The following is a 16,653-nucleotide window of genomic DNA, read 5'->3' as shown; positions in this document are numbered from 1 at the left end:
TAATTATTTTGATCGATTTCTCGCCTTTTGACTTATTGTGGATGTTGTAACATGTATCTAGACTCATTTCCAACTTATATGCATGATCCTTTATCATCAATGGTCATAAAACTTATTTAATTGGTCAATCCTTGTTTCAAGCCCTTAAGACTAGCCTTTTGACTAGTCATTTGCATTTTATTCATTTTGCCTTGTTATTAACGAATCCTTGGCTATATAAAGAGCACTCTACTTGTGCTCATTCTTTGTCACAACCCAACTTCCACTACTATTCATTTTAGCTTTCTCTTTGGTGCTTAACAACCAAGTTCGGCTTCACATTCTATTCTTTCATTTAGCATTCCCCGGGTAATTAATACGATGTTTTCAGTTTGTCTACATATGTTGTCAAAATAATTGGCATATGTGGTAACAACATATTCTCGCACTCGGTTGTTAATGTTTGGTTATGCTCAAGAACATACTTTTCTCAAATCAAAACCTTTAAATATGACTTTTAAATTTTAAAAAGTTAGTTTCACATCCTAAAAATGTTGGACATAAACCTGACCCAACCCCAGGTTCGTATCCGACAAAAAAAAAACAAACAAACAAACTAGTCGCTTAGCCCTTTCTTTTCTTAATAAAATCGGGTTCGTTATTTAAAAATGAACCGAACTCGTTAATATTTACTAATAAATATTATGACCAAATCTTTCTTTATAAACCTAAAACATAATGATTTAAAACCAAATCAACCAACTTCTTGAATTATAGAGTGTTATATATATTTTCCAACATTTACCTTTAAATTACATAAACCGTTTACCGAACCCGCGACTTCTCTACTTGTCTTTTCTTTTCCTTTATCATCATCATGAAACTAGAATATTTTTCGAATCTAGGGTCACTCGTCGAACCTAACTACGTCGGTTCACTCGCTTAAGACCGCATTCGCTTCTTTGTTTATTTACGTACAACTTTTATGTGAGTTTTCATAACCCCGTTTTCATCTTTTAACGTTCTGGGGTGTAGCACGCTACAAACCTTTATTTGTTATTTCATGTTTTATGTTGTAAACTAAAATTCACACCCGTGTCTAGTATGTATTTGTTTTGTATCATATTGCTTGTAAATTATGTGATTATGTGCTAGTTTTTTTTATTATTGTTGGTGGTGGAAGAGACTCATACACATACTCAACGCAAAGTGGGAGGGTCCAACGGGACGTACCCGCGCCGCCCGTTTTTTAACTTTTATTAATAAATGATGGTATCATTATCATTATCATTATCTATACTCCAAGTAGCTCGGCGAACGGGGGTTCCTTAGTAGATTTGACTTATGTCAAGTGAATGGGAATATCATGTATTTACTTTTCTTTTACTTTATGATTGAGACATTATATCTTGACTTGTGAATTTTACACTTTTTGTATATATACATATGCAAAACTTTATGATTCTCACCAACATTATTGTTGACAAAATATATTATTTTAAACGTGCTGCAAGTTGAAGTTTAATTTGAGGATTAAAGACTAGATAGTTGGACCATTAGGTTATTAGAAACATATCATAATGAAATTCAATGTTATTTTATTGTTATTTGATTAATGCCAAATTGTATACTTGTGATTTAATGAAATGAAGTAATTATATTTGTTACATTAATAGTGTCATGAGCTTGTGAGCAATCTGTACGTACCGCCCCGATATATTCCGCCCCGACATATTACGCCCAAGGTCAAGGTGTTACAGTTGGCTCGACCCTGCGGGAGAGGAAGAAAAAAGAATATGAAAAATGCGGCGGGTTTGTCGTCGTCGCGAGCCGATGTGGGAGCCAACGAAAAACTTGAACATCTAAACGAGGTGTTAAGTCGTTTCGAAACCTATAACGTGAAATGTACCGCTACCTTCCAACAAACCAACGAACGACTAGCCAATCTGTATCATTTACGACAAATGGGACGAGACTACGAGTTCCTCGTCTCAAACAGGTTTAATGAAGAGACTGCATTATTAGAAGAAAGACGAGTACAAAAAATGCGCGAATATTATGGTTTTTAGTTTTATGTTTTTTTAGGTACTTTATTTGGTATTTCTTTTTTTTTTAATTTTAATGTATTTTTATCTTTTTATTTAATTTAATGAGGGGTTTTTATTTGTTTAATTTAATTATAAAAATAAAATAATAAAAAAAGATGACATGGTGATAGAGGGGCCCCATAAAACTAAAATTTCTTACGTACTAACTGGGCCTCAAATATCACTAATCATACAATTTTATAGTTCATCCACTGCATGTAACTTTATAATATCCTTTGTCATTCTCGATAACCAAGAAACAACTAATTCCGTTGTAGACTTCTTTCACTTTTGAACTTCTTTCTTGGAAACCATTATATACTTTTTTTTTTCTTTACATTTTCATAACTTCTTTGGTGCCTAGGTGCCTCATCTTAGTGCCATCACTATTTTGTACTATATTCATTTATTATACACTAGATTTTATTCCCGTATTACGGGATTGTTTTACGTTATCCATTTTTAATATTTATATATGTATATTTGGATTTTAATTTATTTATTGTAAGAAAGTTAATAATTAATATGCTTGAGGTTTGATGATAAAATGGTTTCATAAAGAAATGATATGTTATAATCCGATTTAAAAGTTATCTGGGTTTGGTGATACCCATTACCCGTTTATTTTCTTTATTATAAAATTGTTTCTTAATTTTAAATAATATATTTTTAAATAAAATAGATATCAAAAACGAAAAATGTAAAACAATCATTCTCTCAAACCATCACGGGTAAATGTCTTACCAAACACAGATAGCTCTTAAACATGTTATAACATCTCATTATATTAAAAATTAATCTAATCAAATATTTGATATGAAAATCCTATAAAATAGGGATATACTAAAAATTAATATCCTATTTTATTTAAAAAAAATATATTATTTAAAATTAAGAAACAATTTTTTTATTGTAAGAAAGTTAATAATATACTTTGGGTTATATGTTATAACCCGTTTAAAAGTTATCTGAATTTGGTGACCCATGACCAATAAAATTGATTATTAATTATAAATAATATATTTATTTTTTTAAATTGGATATTAAATTTTAGTATATCCTTGTTTTATAGGATTTTCATATCAAATAATTGGTAAGATCAATTTTTAATTTAATGAGATGTTATAATCCGTTTAAGAGCTATCTGGTTTTGGTAAGACTCGTACCCATGAATTTTGGTTAAATCAATAAGAGGTCTCCATTTAAAAATTAAGCAATCTGGTGGCTTCCATAAAAAGGAGGAACGACCACATGGCGACACGTAGGATTTTAAGGTTTTCGTTTATATATATTATAGATTATAAAAGTTGACCTTATTAAAACACGTTCCAAATAGTACAAATTAAAGACACGTGTCGATAGATAAAACCATCGAAGAATAAAAGAAGGAACCTTGGTGAAGATTCATGGTAAAACGGATGTTGGTAAAGACATCACAGGCAGACCACAAACCACTTTTGCCAATATAACATAACTTCACCACGGGTCACCGACGTATCATACATAGACATAAATTATATCGACTAGTTGACTAACTTTAGACACAAATTACATCAAACACCGCAACGGAACATCTATACACGTTTATAGTCTTTAGCGTAGAACAACACCATATGGAAATTTAGCCATAGTTCGTCCAACAATTAATACAACCAAACAATATCATAAAATTAAATACGCTCAGTTTTAAGAATTCATAAATATGCAAGTGCCGAATATAGGTGTCACTCATCAATGTTAGAAATAAATAAATCAAAATGTAGCTCCGGTCGTGATCAAAGGAATCGCAATACTCATGACCACCAGTCGGCTACTCCGAAAATTGCCAATTCACAATTAAACCCTCAAATTCTTTTTAATTTTATCACTTTGGGCCATGCTTCTTTTATATCCAAATTCAACCCACTGAAATCTTGTAGAGGCCCAATTTCAACAAAAACAATTTGAATTTGTGTTTTTGCAGATAATATTCTTCAACAAATCAGTTGAAAATTTTTTCATTTTTACAATTTTCCCTTTGTGAATGATAAAATAAAAATATGTTGGTGATGAGAATTGAACTTACTACCTTGCTTGCTTTTAAAATGTTTATGGATTGCCAACTCAACTAGGATGAATTGATATTAGTCTTCTCTTTTTTTTAATTGGTATAGATTCACAACCTTCCATTTTATTACTTTTAAAATGCAAATACAAATTATGCTTACTAATCTATGTATTTTTGAAAATTATTAATATCTTATAAATCCATAAGAAATGTTAATATGTATATTAATTAAATTTAACTTTTTTATATTACTTTTTAACCACCCGTATATCACTCGATTCATATCCTAGTACATGTAATAAATTCACCCGATGTGCACCATTGCTCTTAATTAATAATTAACTTCACCAATTAATTTCATCTTCATTTTTAAACCATGTGTAGTGGAGGGCTTTAGTGAACAAAAAAAACCATCATGTTATTGCCACATAAGCGGATAGTATTAGCTAACTAAACAAATAAAAATGTGTAATGGTTTGAACAAGTTATTTAATACTTTATTTTTATTAAAATATTAATAAATGAATATGATTTGTTGCAAAAGTTGTAGCCCCACCTATTACCACAAGTTTCTCTCTTCTAGCACCATTGCAATAGTCTCCCTCTCCCAACCCCCCATGCGTAATGGTGTGTAGCGTCCAAAAATAATGTGGCCATGGGTGACGTTCACTACACATAGTTTAATCAACACATTAATCTTTAACAGTCTTGAATATGAAGTATGTATATTTTTTTTTATTTCCATATAATCATCTTTTTGACCATCTGTATTTTCAATTGAGATGTAGTTTTTTAACATCTTTTATGCACATAATATCTCTTCCATCTATAAAACCACTCAATGTAATATATAATATAGTAATATTGAATATGATTTGTTGCAAAAGTTGTGGCTCCACCTATTACCACAGGTTCCTCTCAGGTGTAAAGTTATCGTACAGAAATTTTTATCCTACAAAAACGTACGCGAATTACGATCAAGCCAAAACAAAACGCTCTAACCAAAAACAAAACACTTAAAGCGAACACACAAAAAACGCTCAATTGAATTCCAACCTAATACGCTGAAGGAACAGCCAGTTACGCTCAGGAAAATTTTTAATTCAATTGAAGATCCATATATGTTTGTTTGGATGAATTGATGATTAATTTGATCAATTTCGAAGTTTAATTGATCAACTGTTAAAACAAACACGTGAACAAGTGGGAGCATAGCTGCGTTTTTCCGGCGAGTTTCTGAACACTCGCCGGTGATGATGACGGAGGGTTGTTGATGACAGCAAGTGGTGGATCAGTGGCGATGGAGATAGAGTGACGTAGGAGATCGATGGTGATGAAGGAGTGTTTGATTTAGGGTTTTTGTTCCTTTGAAAACAAAGGAAATAAATGAATGCCGCATACGTTTTTACACGATTAGAATTATTGTATCATATCTTTTATCTATTGAAAAGTGCAAATAATATCAACCAATACATAATTAAAGGCTCATTGGTTAATTATTAAACATTAATAATTAAACTAATCTATAGGATAGTCATAACCTCATTAATTTGAATAAATTCCAACAAATGTAACATGAGAAAGCTTAATCCAATATAATTTACACATTTTGTGGTAGATCTCTACTTAAAATGCTTTATTGTGCGCGTGTTATTTCTTCAATCAAGTTCAGCATCAATCTCAGCCAATATAATCATTATGCTCAACAAGTAATGCTCCATTAAGATAAGCATGCCTGTATTGAGGAATTTGATCAATATTGTTCAATTCCTCCTCATTCAAAGACCAACCAAAAATGTCAAGGTTTTGCTTCATCCTTTCAGTGTTGAAGCTCTTTATTGCAATAATTACACCTTGCTCATATAACCATCTTAATGAAATCTGCATGTCAATACTAAAACATTAGACATGTTCTCTCGTTACCAATTAGACATTCATTTGAAAATATTAGTTTTTGACTTCATAAACAATGTAATATCAATATAAGAACAAAATTGTCTAAAGTAAGGAGAACCTGAGCCACTGTCTTCCCTTTGGACTGAGCAATTTCTTGAAGAACATCACATTCCATGACACGGTTGTGTCCCCATGAACTATTACCAACCGCGCCTAATGGTGAGTAAGCAGTTATAATGATGCCATTCGCTTTGCAAAATGCATTAAGTGTTTTCTGTTGCCAAAGTGGGTTCATCTCAACCTTCAAATCAAATTAAAATGATTTTAGTACCATCATCTTGAATTTTAATTTGACTTCTCATCTAAAATTTTAAAAAAAATATCTAAAGATTATCAAGCAAACGACTAGAATGCTATTTATCATACATACTTGGTTGACAGCCGGTGGGATTTTGGCAAATGAAAGAATTTCTTTGATCCTTTTAACAGAGAAGTTGCTGACGCCAATTGATTTGGTGAGTCCAAGATTTTGACACTCCTCCATACCTTCCCATACACCTTTTATATCGATAGCGGCTACGCACTCGCTTGGAATAGGGAATTTGATTTCCTCTTGGATCAACTTTAATGGAAAATGTATAAGATACAAATCTATATAATCTACTCCCAGATTCCTACATTCATAAACGTAATTAATGTCTTGTTTCAATTGTGTCTGTAAATAGTTTCAGCTTTAGCCTTTAACCATCAGGAGTATGCCCAATAGAGCAACCCAAAATGAAGATGACATGCACTACCTCTTGCAATAGTGGCCCCTTTGACATAAGAAACCCAGCGTAAAACTAACCTCAATTACCCTCTCCCTCAATTATTTGAAAGGAAATTTTTTTACACTATGTGGACTTGAACTCGTTCAGTAACTTTAGATGTGTAAGATTTTTTGTTTTTGTCACTAGGTCAACAGCCATTGGAGAATTACTCTCTCCCATTTCTTTATCATTCACCCACATAACACATCATTCCCCGTTATTCCACAAAAACTTTTTCCTTTCATCTCTTAAATAACCTAAATAGATAATTCTAAACATTTAAACTATTAATTAAATCCTAATTAACTAAACTCTTTCGAATTATCCCTTCAACTTTCACTTTCTTTCAAAACCAGCCCGTTAACTTTTTGATGACCTGGTTTAGGATTAATTTCCAATAGGTAGAATAAAGTCTATAGGGTTGTTCTGATTAGTTTGCTAGTTTGGTATCTTACATGAATTATTATCGACAAGTTTTTTTTATCCGTAACATTTAACGTGTTCTAGTCTCAAAGTATCACAATTTAGAGCTAGCTTTCAAGTTTCAAGTTGAAACCTTTCAACCCTTTTGACGAAAAACATTAATTGCGGTGCATGCGGATAATAATATTTTTCTTTCAAAAAGATATTTAAGACAAACTTCAGCAAAAGCTTGAAAGTGAGGTTATTTTGAAAGAGGTTACAGGAGATATAAAAGTTGTTAGGTTTTTTTTCTCAAGTATAAGTCTAAATATAGATCATTAGTTTGGTTGAATTGGTGTAATTTTCTTGTTATGCAATTTTTTTGGGTCGTTGTCCTCTGACCTGTGGAGGTAGTTTGTGGTCAGTGGTGGATCCAGAAATTCTTTTCAAGTGGTGCACTACTTTTATATGTTTCAATTTCATAGAATCGGGTATAAAAAATTCCGAGTCGGTTCGATGGTTCGGATAAAGTTCATTACAAACAAACAAATTAAAAACTAACAAACAAACAAATTAAAACTAACAAAAACTAACAAACTAACAAATTAAAACTAAAATTTAACATATAACATAACAATTAACAACATCAAGAACAATTAAATATTTAACAAATGAATCTAAACTTACCTTTACAGTGGGAGGATTCTAGGAAGAGTAGCAAGGGTGCGCACGAGAAAGGGAGAGTGACAACCACTGTGTAAGTGTGTGTTTTATAAAACCCTAAATTGATATAAGGTTGACTTAAAAAAAAAGATTTAAAAAATCACTTGCTAAACGGAATCGAACCCGTGACCATCCGTTTACAACACTAGTGTAAATAGAATGGTTCCTTCCTAATTTATAAGGTGGTTCATCTAATATTTTCAATACATCGATACACTATTATTTCAAAACTTGGGTGGTTCCGAAGAACCAACCATTTACACTATAGATCCGCCCTTTCTTGCGCCGGTGGTTGTTTATAAATATCCAGAAAAGAAAAAAAAAGCAAAAGCATGAAAGTATTTACTCGAGACTCTGCTTGATGGCCGGTAAAACAAGATGGCGGTCAGCGGAGTTACACCACAACTTGGTAGTAATAAAAATCTCTGATCGCGACTTTATGAGGCCTAATCTTAGAGCTTCTGCAATCGCTTCCCCGACCGATTTCTCAGTTTGGTATACAGCTGCTGTGTCAAAGTGACGATAACCCATCTTAATGGCTTCAACTAGAGTTGATGGTGCCACTATTTTGATGCCTGCGATGCTTGATTCCGTTGCTGTGCCCAGTGCGATCACCGGAACCGGGCGAGTACCTTGTGAAGAACTTATCATCGTCTCCGGAATAGTTGCCATTTTTTTTGGAAACTTTGATGTTGGTTTTTGAGATAAAGAATATAAGTGGCTAATTTTGTTGGGACTTATTGTAGGGCTGATATTGTTTGCTATTTGTTTTGGTTCTTTGTTGTACGGATTATTTCTAGCATTTTTTTATAGTTATAAATTTTTATCGAAAAATAAAAGAATTCAATTACAATAGAGATGTAGGTAAGCGGGCAACAAACTGCGTGCTACCCGCCTTTTGAATAGCAAAGCCAATCCTACAAAAAACAAAGTTGAGTTACTGTGCACAACCCGCTGAACTCTTTTTAGAAACGTAGCAGCATCAGGGACAAGAGATCCACGTTAAGTATGAGTTACCTGATTACGTATGAGAATGTACTTAATTTGCTAGAAATAATAGATCTTACTATACTATTAAAGCAATACAATGTTTCTACATGGCATTCAACTATCATGTCCACATAGGCTTCTAATTCATCAATTTTCTATTTATATAATTTTCACATGTTAATTTGAACATCAATTTTAAACATTAACTCTTAAATTGAAGAAAGTTTCAAAATAAACTGTTATAATAATCATTTATTGGGTAATAAAGACAATTAATTGTTTTCATTGTTATTTTTTAAAATTTATAGACTTTGTTATTTTATTTTTTGGATTTTAGGAAATTATTTATAAAAGTTTGGATTGGATGCATGGATGTTTGGATTGAAATTGTGGTTTAAGTCACGATGTTTGGATTATATCGTTGCTTATTTATTAAACGCGCGGTGTAATAAAAATTATAATTATATCTCATTATTATACTGATGTTTTTAGCATTTTTTATGTTGTTTATTTAAATGTCTTATAATTTCAATAAAAATAGTTTTTATAACACAACTTATGTTACAACATCTACATATTTACGCTTTATAGTTTACAATATATGACTTTAGTAGATGATGAAGTTTTAATTAATATGTTTTATTTTGTTTCATGGTATAAGTTAAAATATGTGGCATAACTTAGAATTATGTTTTAAATTGTTATTTTTTTCTCTATTTGTCTTTGTATTTTGGATTCTTTTAATTAAAACAACAATGTGATAATAATAATAATAATAATAATAATAATGCTAGATTATCTGGCGTTTACAATTCATTAAAATGTATATAACACACAGGCACGCGCACACACACGCTCATATATATATATATGTGTGTGTGTGTGTGTATGAATTTTTATATATTTTCCGTACGTGTGTAACACGGGATCTAACCTAGTAAATAAATAAATCAATTCAAAGGACTGTGTAAAAGCATCCTATGTATTCTATTAATGTGATTTATTATTATAGTAAGTGCCGATGAACTTTAGGTATCTGACATTAGATGGAGAGTGAATATTTGGGCTAGAGAACGTAAGCTCAAAGTTTTGAATTCAATTTTAACCGGGTTTTTATCGCAGTGGCTCTTTAGAGGGTGGGCTTTTCCTAGAAACAAAAGATTTGTTTGGGTTACCTAGTGCTGCTAGTGATCTCGGGAGTATGGGGTCGCCTTTTGCCACTGAGTTACCCTGGGTAGCCGAATTTTTATTAACAAGTGAATGTTAAAACAAAATTATTATTGTGTAAGTGTATATACATTACTCTGATCTGATATGCTGCTTAAGAATGTTTTGGGTTTTCAAATACAAATTTTGGAACTTAAGGCATCAAGAGCAAATATTTAAAGAAAAAAAAAATAGTCACTCTCTATGAAAATCATTAAATGCTTTCAGTTTAATTTCTATAATTCTAACAAATACAATAAAAAAAAACTAAATAATTAACTTCTTTTAATATTTTAAGTTTTTGTTTAAAAATGTTTATTTAAACAATTAAACCTATAATCATCATACGATTCTAAAACAAAAATAAAATAAATATGGAAACAGGCATATCTAGAGTTGGATTCAGTATGGCCCATGGCTTGCCATACTTTTGCGTACGTCGGTATGTGGTTTGGACGAATTTTGAAGTTCAAATCAACTGGAACCACTCGTCAAAAGTGGTCATTAGCTAATCTATATTTTTGTTTCCTCACGTGGGAATGTAAATGTTACAATTATAAGAACTATATAAATTTTTTTTTATATACTAAAAAAGTTACAATTGCCATCAATCCTGGTTCATAGGGGAGACAGTAAGAACTACGGCTCAAGACCTAACAGTTTTTTAGGCCCTTAAAAAAGTTCAAGTGTTAATATATAAATTAGAGAAAATTTACTATTTGCAATCCTGTGGTTTCAGGATGGAGGCACAAATAATTCCTGAAATTTTTTGAGCTGGTTAACTCCTTATGGTTTCAGAAACGAACAATTTGAATCCCTATCGCTAACTGAAAATACGGAATTACTAGTTTACCATTTTTTTATGATCCGTATGAATCCTTATGGTTAAGTGTTAATTGATTGCTAGTTTCAGGGGCTGTTTGGAACCCCTCTGAATGGCACCATTAAGATGTGAGATCTGAATCGTTCAGATTCTAAGTGTTTGTATGAGTTAAACACCATCTCTTAATGGCTGAATACACCTCCTAATCGCTCAGATAGAAAATAACGCTGGATGAAATATCAGACCAAAATAACCTTAACCTAATAGAGCGTTCTTCCTTCCCAATCCCTCAAACCTAACATCGCCCCTCCCTCCCTCCCAGTTCTGCCACGGTGTTGCTACCTGATCGACGAACCATTGCACGATGCCATATGTTTTCGAACAATCTGATCCCATCTCAGGTAATTTTTTTTCTCCAATAGCAATTTGCGATTGTTTCTGAAATTGATAAACCATTTGGCTCGTTCTTTGTTCTCTCATCTACAAGTTGAATGTAAAATGTTTCTGTTTTTATTTTATAACATGGAAGTTAGATTGATAGGATTGGTTCATAATTGTTTTGAGAATAAGGTTTCAATTATGTTTTTCATCAAAATGGTAAAAAGTGAGATTGATCATGCAACTGGTGTTTGTGTTTATATTAAAGGGTTGTTTCTTCATCACTTGTAATTTTAGTTCCAGCTTTCGAGTTGAATGGTTTAGGTTCGTGTTAAACAAGATAAAATAATAATAAACCATCAAAAAATGTTTAAACCCAAAGTGAAAGTTAGTTAATTGACTAATTATTGGTCAATTGCAATTTAAGAATACAAAATCAAATAGAAGGAAACAAAAACATGCTCAATTTCATGAGTACCTAACATAACAATTCTACTAGTAACCTAACAAAAACAGACCTAAACGGGTCTGATTCAAACATTAAACCCATTGTTTTGATTCTTGCTTTGCATATGATTTTAAGCATTCAAAGTAGTTATATTATATTGAACTCTAGGGGTGCTCATGGTCCGGTTTTGACGGTTTTTATGCCAAACTGTAAGCTAAAATGTTATTAATGGTTTTAAAATTAACGAGGACTAGCCCAAACTTCACTTATCGAGCTCGAGACGTGCTTTTCAAATTTTAAAGTTAACTGAACTTAATATAAATATCAAAGTCAAACGCGCATTCTTGACTTTATAAAGTCAACTGGACAGTTAATGAATAATAATCCATATGAAGTTTTAGTATCAAGCATAGATGATGGAATTCTATCAATAACATAAGAGCACTAATTACAAAATTACCCTAGAATTTTGGAGTAAATTCAGCATATGTACGTTTAACAAACTCAAGTAGTCAAGTGCATTATAAGACCTAACATATTTCACTATAAACTGAGGGTGTATAAACTTAGTAAAAAAGAGCAAAAAAGAATCACTGTTTTCTATTATTTGATATCGCTTATGAATGGTAAAGATATAAAAACCATATTTATGTTAGTGAATTATAAATCATATGTAAATAAAGACCTTCTGATGAGGGGATATAAGAATGCGTTTTTAATGTCTAATATCATGTGTTTTAGCTATTTATATATATCGAACACGATTACTTTGAGATCTTTTATAATTGCAGGTGTGTTGGTGCTTAATGGAGCTTAATGGAAGCTATTGGGATGACACTTGAAAGTAAAAACGAAGATGAACGAGACCGATAGTCAAGATATGGAGAAAAAATGAAGAAGACCATACAGGCCGCAAATTGTGCCATCGGGGCCGCAATTTGTGGTCCTGTCTGATGAGGAGGGCCGCATGCAGGGGCGCAGATCAGGCAGTTTTGGTAAAGGAGGCCGCAATTTGCGGCCCTGTGAGCACAAATTGCGGCCTAGTTCGTAAAAGACGCGGATTTTAGGTTTTTGCCTCCATATATAAACATAACCTTAGGGTTACGAAAGCGGGACTTCTCCCAGCCGTTTTTGGGTATTAGGAGGCCATTTTCCACCATCCTAACACCTACTAATCACCACAATCATCCATGCTTTCATCCTTCCACACCATAATCAAGCAATTCAAGATGAAGATGCAAGGCTAAAGCTTCTGTAACCATCTCCGGGAGTAGGGTTGTGTTTGTAAGAAAGACCTTTTGTATTTTGAATCTTTGCATTGGAACTATAGTTGATTAGTCATTCGGTTGATTAATCTTTTGCGTTTGTTTGTGCATTCAACAGTTTCTCGTAATTGAATGTTTTGTGATTTTATCAGTTAATTGATTTGTGGTCATCAACTTTTAGGATTAGGTTCTTAGAGTCATTGACCCGTTTATCTCTAGCCATTAAATCACTTACATTTATCAAATCCTAAAACTGGTAATCAATTAGGTTATTATTCAACCAAACCAATTGTTCATATCAAGTTCTGTCAATCAGTAAGGTCAAATATCTAGTCTTTTGATTATAGGTGTAAGCAAACGAGTTTTTCAAATAAGTTTAATCAATTGGTCGAGTTGCTTCACAACCCGAAACCTGGAATTTGGTTACTTTTCTTTTAATTGTTTTACAACTAAATTAATATTTAATCTGCTTGACATCGTCTGTCCGCCTAGCATAATTATTTATTAAACATTAAGCTCGATTAGCACTTTCCACTGATTCCCACTTGCCCTTGCTAGTAAAGGTATTTTACAAATGTTTTTGATTGACCTTTCGACATCGATCAAAATGGCGCCGTTGCCAGGGAATCAACTCTCAAAGTGCTAGTTTAGTGTTTGTTTTGTTTTGACTTGTCTTCGTTTGTTTTACGCGAGGTTTGGTGTTTTAGTGTGTGCAGAGAATTCTCCAGGTTAATGCAACCAAGATATTCTCGTGAGAAAGAACCACTTCAGTTTGATCCTGAGATTGAAAAGACAACAAAGAGGAATCGAGCATCTTTGAAAACAACTCTCAACAGAAAACCGAAAGAGGAGAACATGAGTACACAAAACAACCAAGAACCATTGGTACACCCACCCGAACCTCAAAACCAACCATTGAACCAAGATCAACCAATCCCACAAAACGAGCCCGTATTCAACCAGAATCCGAATGTGAACCGTAAAAGACATCAAGTGAACCGTGGGGGTGGCAACCGGAATCGAAGACCGCAAAACCTTGACAATAATCAATCAATTCATTCGGAACCAAGGAACCGTCAATGGCCATTTCAATTTGCGGAAGATGATATCGGATTCGATTTGGGTAACGAAAGGGCTGGAAATGAGGATGAGATGGAAGATTGGGATCCTGAGCAGGAAGATGAAAAGGAATATGAGGATTACAATGGGGTCGGTACAACGAGAGGCATCAACAACAATACCCTCAAGATGGTCGGTCACCTAACAGAAATCGTCAACCAAACCAGCAACCGAGGTATCGGCAAGCACAGAGACGGCCAGTTATAAGAGAACCACGGGTTCCCGTCTATGAGTTTGATGACGGGGTCCCGAGAGCTTTCGTTCAACCACCCGTCCGAGGGGTTCAGAGCCATTTTATTTCACATGTGGCTACAAATCCTTTGCCAATTATTATTCCGGTGAGAAATGGAAGAACATTTTCAGTCAGGCGGAGCAGTCTGACCGGGATACCTACATTTCATGGAAAAGCCACAGAAGAGCCGTATTTACACTTGAGTGACTTTAACTCAATCTGTGCAACAATCTCCAGTCAAGGATTCACTGCAGATGAGGTAAAGATGGTAGTCTTTCAATTCAGTCTGAAAGATACAGCAAAGCAGTGGTTTCTCTCATTGCCGTCATCCAGTATTTATATGTGGCAAGATTTGACACAACAGTTCTTAGATGAGTATTATACGCCAGCGAACCTCAGAATCTAGAACATCTATAAGATATTATCAGCAGCGTACAGGAGAGACTTTCTATGAAGCTTTTCAGCGGTTCAAGTTGTTGTTGAGGACTTGCCCTCACCATGGTATAGCTCTATGGGAATTGATAAAGGCATTCAATGATGGTTTATCGACTGAAGATTTGCGAGACTTTCAATCTACCACTAATGGATCTTTTCTGACTAATGAGGAACATGTGGATTGGGGCATCTTGAGAGACATGCTTTGAACTCTAAGAGACAGGCCCAGTCGAACAGAATGATAAAGAGGTCAGTGGTGAAAGCAGTAGATAGTGGAAGTTCAGATGATCAGATGGCAAGGTTAGAAAAGAAGTTAAATCAATTAATGGTTGTTGGTACGAAAGAAAAAGGGAAGTCGGGAAAAGCATATCCGGTTTGTGAATGGTGTGGTGAACTAGGGCATGAATTGGCAAGTTGTGGGGTTGCGGAAGATGATGAAGATGACGAGGAAGAAGCGGTTAATTATGTTCAGGGTGAGAAAAGGTACAACAACAACAATATGAACTCGAAAACCTATCACCCGGGACTCAGAAACCACCCAAACTTCAGCTATGGAAACCCGAACACTAAGCAGAACCCGAACTTTCAGGGAAGCTCTCAGAAAAAAGGATATCAGTCGAATCAGAGACAATACGGGAACAGTACAGGTAATGGTCGGAGCGGGTATAATTAGAGAGACTTTGGGGGGTACAATAAGGGCTATCAAGAGAGTCATCAACAAGGCCAAGGAAATTCTGGGGGTAATAAAGAAGAGTCACTCAAGGATGTCATGGATTTTCTGAAGCAAATGAAGGCTGATCAGGAGGCTCAGAATAAAAGTGGAATCAGAGATTAGAGCTCCAAGAAAAAGCGAATGCCTCGAGGGATAAACAGGTGAGTCTACTCGCGGAAGAAGTGACTAGTTTGAAAAGAAATCTGTCAAAGCTATCGAGTGATACCTTGAAGAACCCAAGTCATCAAAGCAGCAGTTCATCAAACGGTAAAAACGTGCACGTTAGTGCCATCACAATTGAAGATAACGGGGTGAACTATGCAGTTGAAGAATTTGAAACGGGGGCACCACTCATCCCCATTCAGATTGAGGAATTCAAGACTACCAAAGCACTTGTTGATTATGTGAAGACTGAAGACTGAATGTTATATGCTGAGTTAACAAAGTAAATTACCATTTTATACCAACACATATTGAGAAACAAAATTCAATGAATTCTGTAATTTGCATGTGATCAAAAGGAAGCTCCTTGTAATTATCTTTAGGATTCATGTTAGTAAATTAAGTTAGGGTAAAATGTATAAACAATAGTTTTAGTACGCTTATTTTGTAATTATATTCATGTTTCACCGAAACGTTGTATCACTCGGCAACAGTCTACGTTGGTTCAAGAACAACCGCGTGTAGTGTATAAATAGGAACCATGTATCGATCGAATCCAACTCTAGTTAGCTATGATGAATATATATATCGACTCACCATGAGACAATATTGTACTTCAAAGTATTATTGTTTAGAGACTATATATATAGTACATTTATTGAGACTTGACAATAATATCAACTAATACATACAGGCTTATTATTTAACCTATTACACCTTAATAGTTAAATTAACTTATAGGATAGCTATAAACTCATTAAATTGAATAAATTCCAACAAATGTAACATGCAGAAAGCACAATCAACAACATACACAATTTACAAATTTTGTTGTAGATCTATACTTAAATAAATGTATTTTACACAAGCTATTTGTAAGTAAGCATACAACACCAAAATGGGTGACATTTAAATAAAAAAATACATGCATATTATTTCT

The 16,653-nt window shown here is 33.5% G+C and overlaps 1 protein-coding gene across 1 annotated transcript; it reads right to left on the bottom strand.

Moving 5' to 3' along the window:
- Positions 1-5,793: 5,793 nt before the first annotated feature.
- Positions 5,794-8,615, bottom strand: LOC143572935 ((1S)-1,7-diacetoxy-luvungin A aldo-keto reductase-like). Its single transcript, XM_077057955.1, has 4 exons — positions 8,290-8,615; positions 6,440-6,683; positions 6,128-6,310; positions 5,794-5,994 (listed from the first exon to the last, which is right to left on the bottom strand). Exons 1-4 carry the CDS (start codon positions 8,613-8,615, stop codon positions 5,794-5,796), a joined length of 954 nt encoding a protein of 317 aa, XP_076914070.1.
- Between the last annotated feature and the right edge of the window lie 8,038 nt (positions 8,616-16,653).

Source organism: Bidens hawaiensis, unplaced genomic scaffold (assembly GCF_021521415.1).
Source record: "Bidens hawaiensis isolate Kalapana, Puna unplaced genomic scaffold, B.hawaiensis_p1.1 tig00026176_1, whole genome shotgun sequence".
Lineage (NCBI taxonomy): Eukaryota > Viridiplantae > Streptophyta > Magnoliopsida > Asterales > Asteraceae > Bidens > Bidens hawaiensis.
This window is presented reverse-complemented; position numbering and strand designations above follow the sequence as displayed.

Bases quoted from the DNA above. Each gene is read 5' to 3' on its own strand.
- LOC143572935 (XM_077057955.1), bottom strand. From the start codon at position 8,615: ATGGCAACTATTCCGGAGACGATGATAAGTTCTTCACAAGGTACTCGC. The intron at 6,684-8,289 runs GTAAATACTTTC...TTATGAATGTAG, and splicing joins GCCATCAAGCAGAGTCTCGA to GAATCTGGGAGTAGATTATA. The intron at 6,311-6,439 runs GTATGTATGATA...TTTGATTTGAAG, and splicing joins TCCCACCGGCTGTCAACCAA to GTTGAGATGAACCCACTTTG.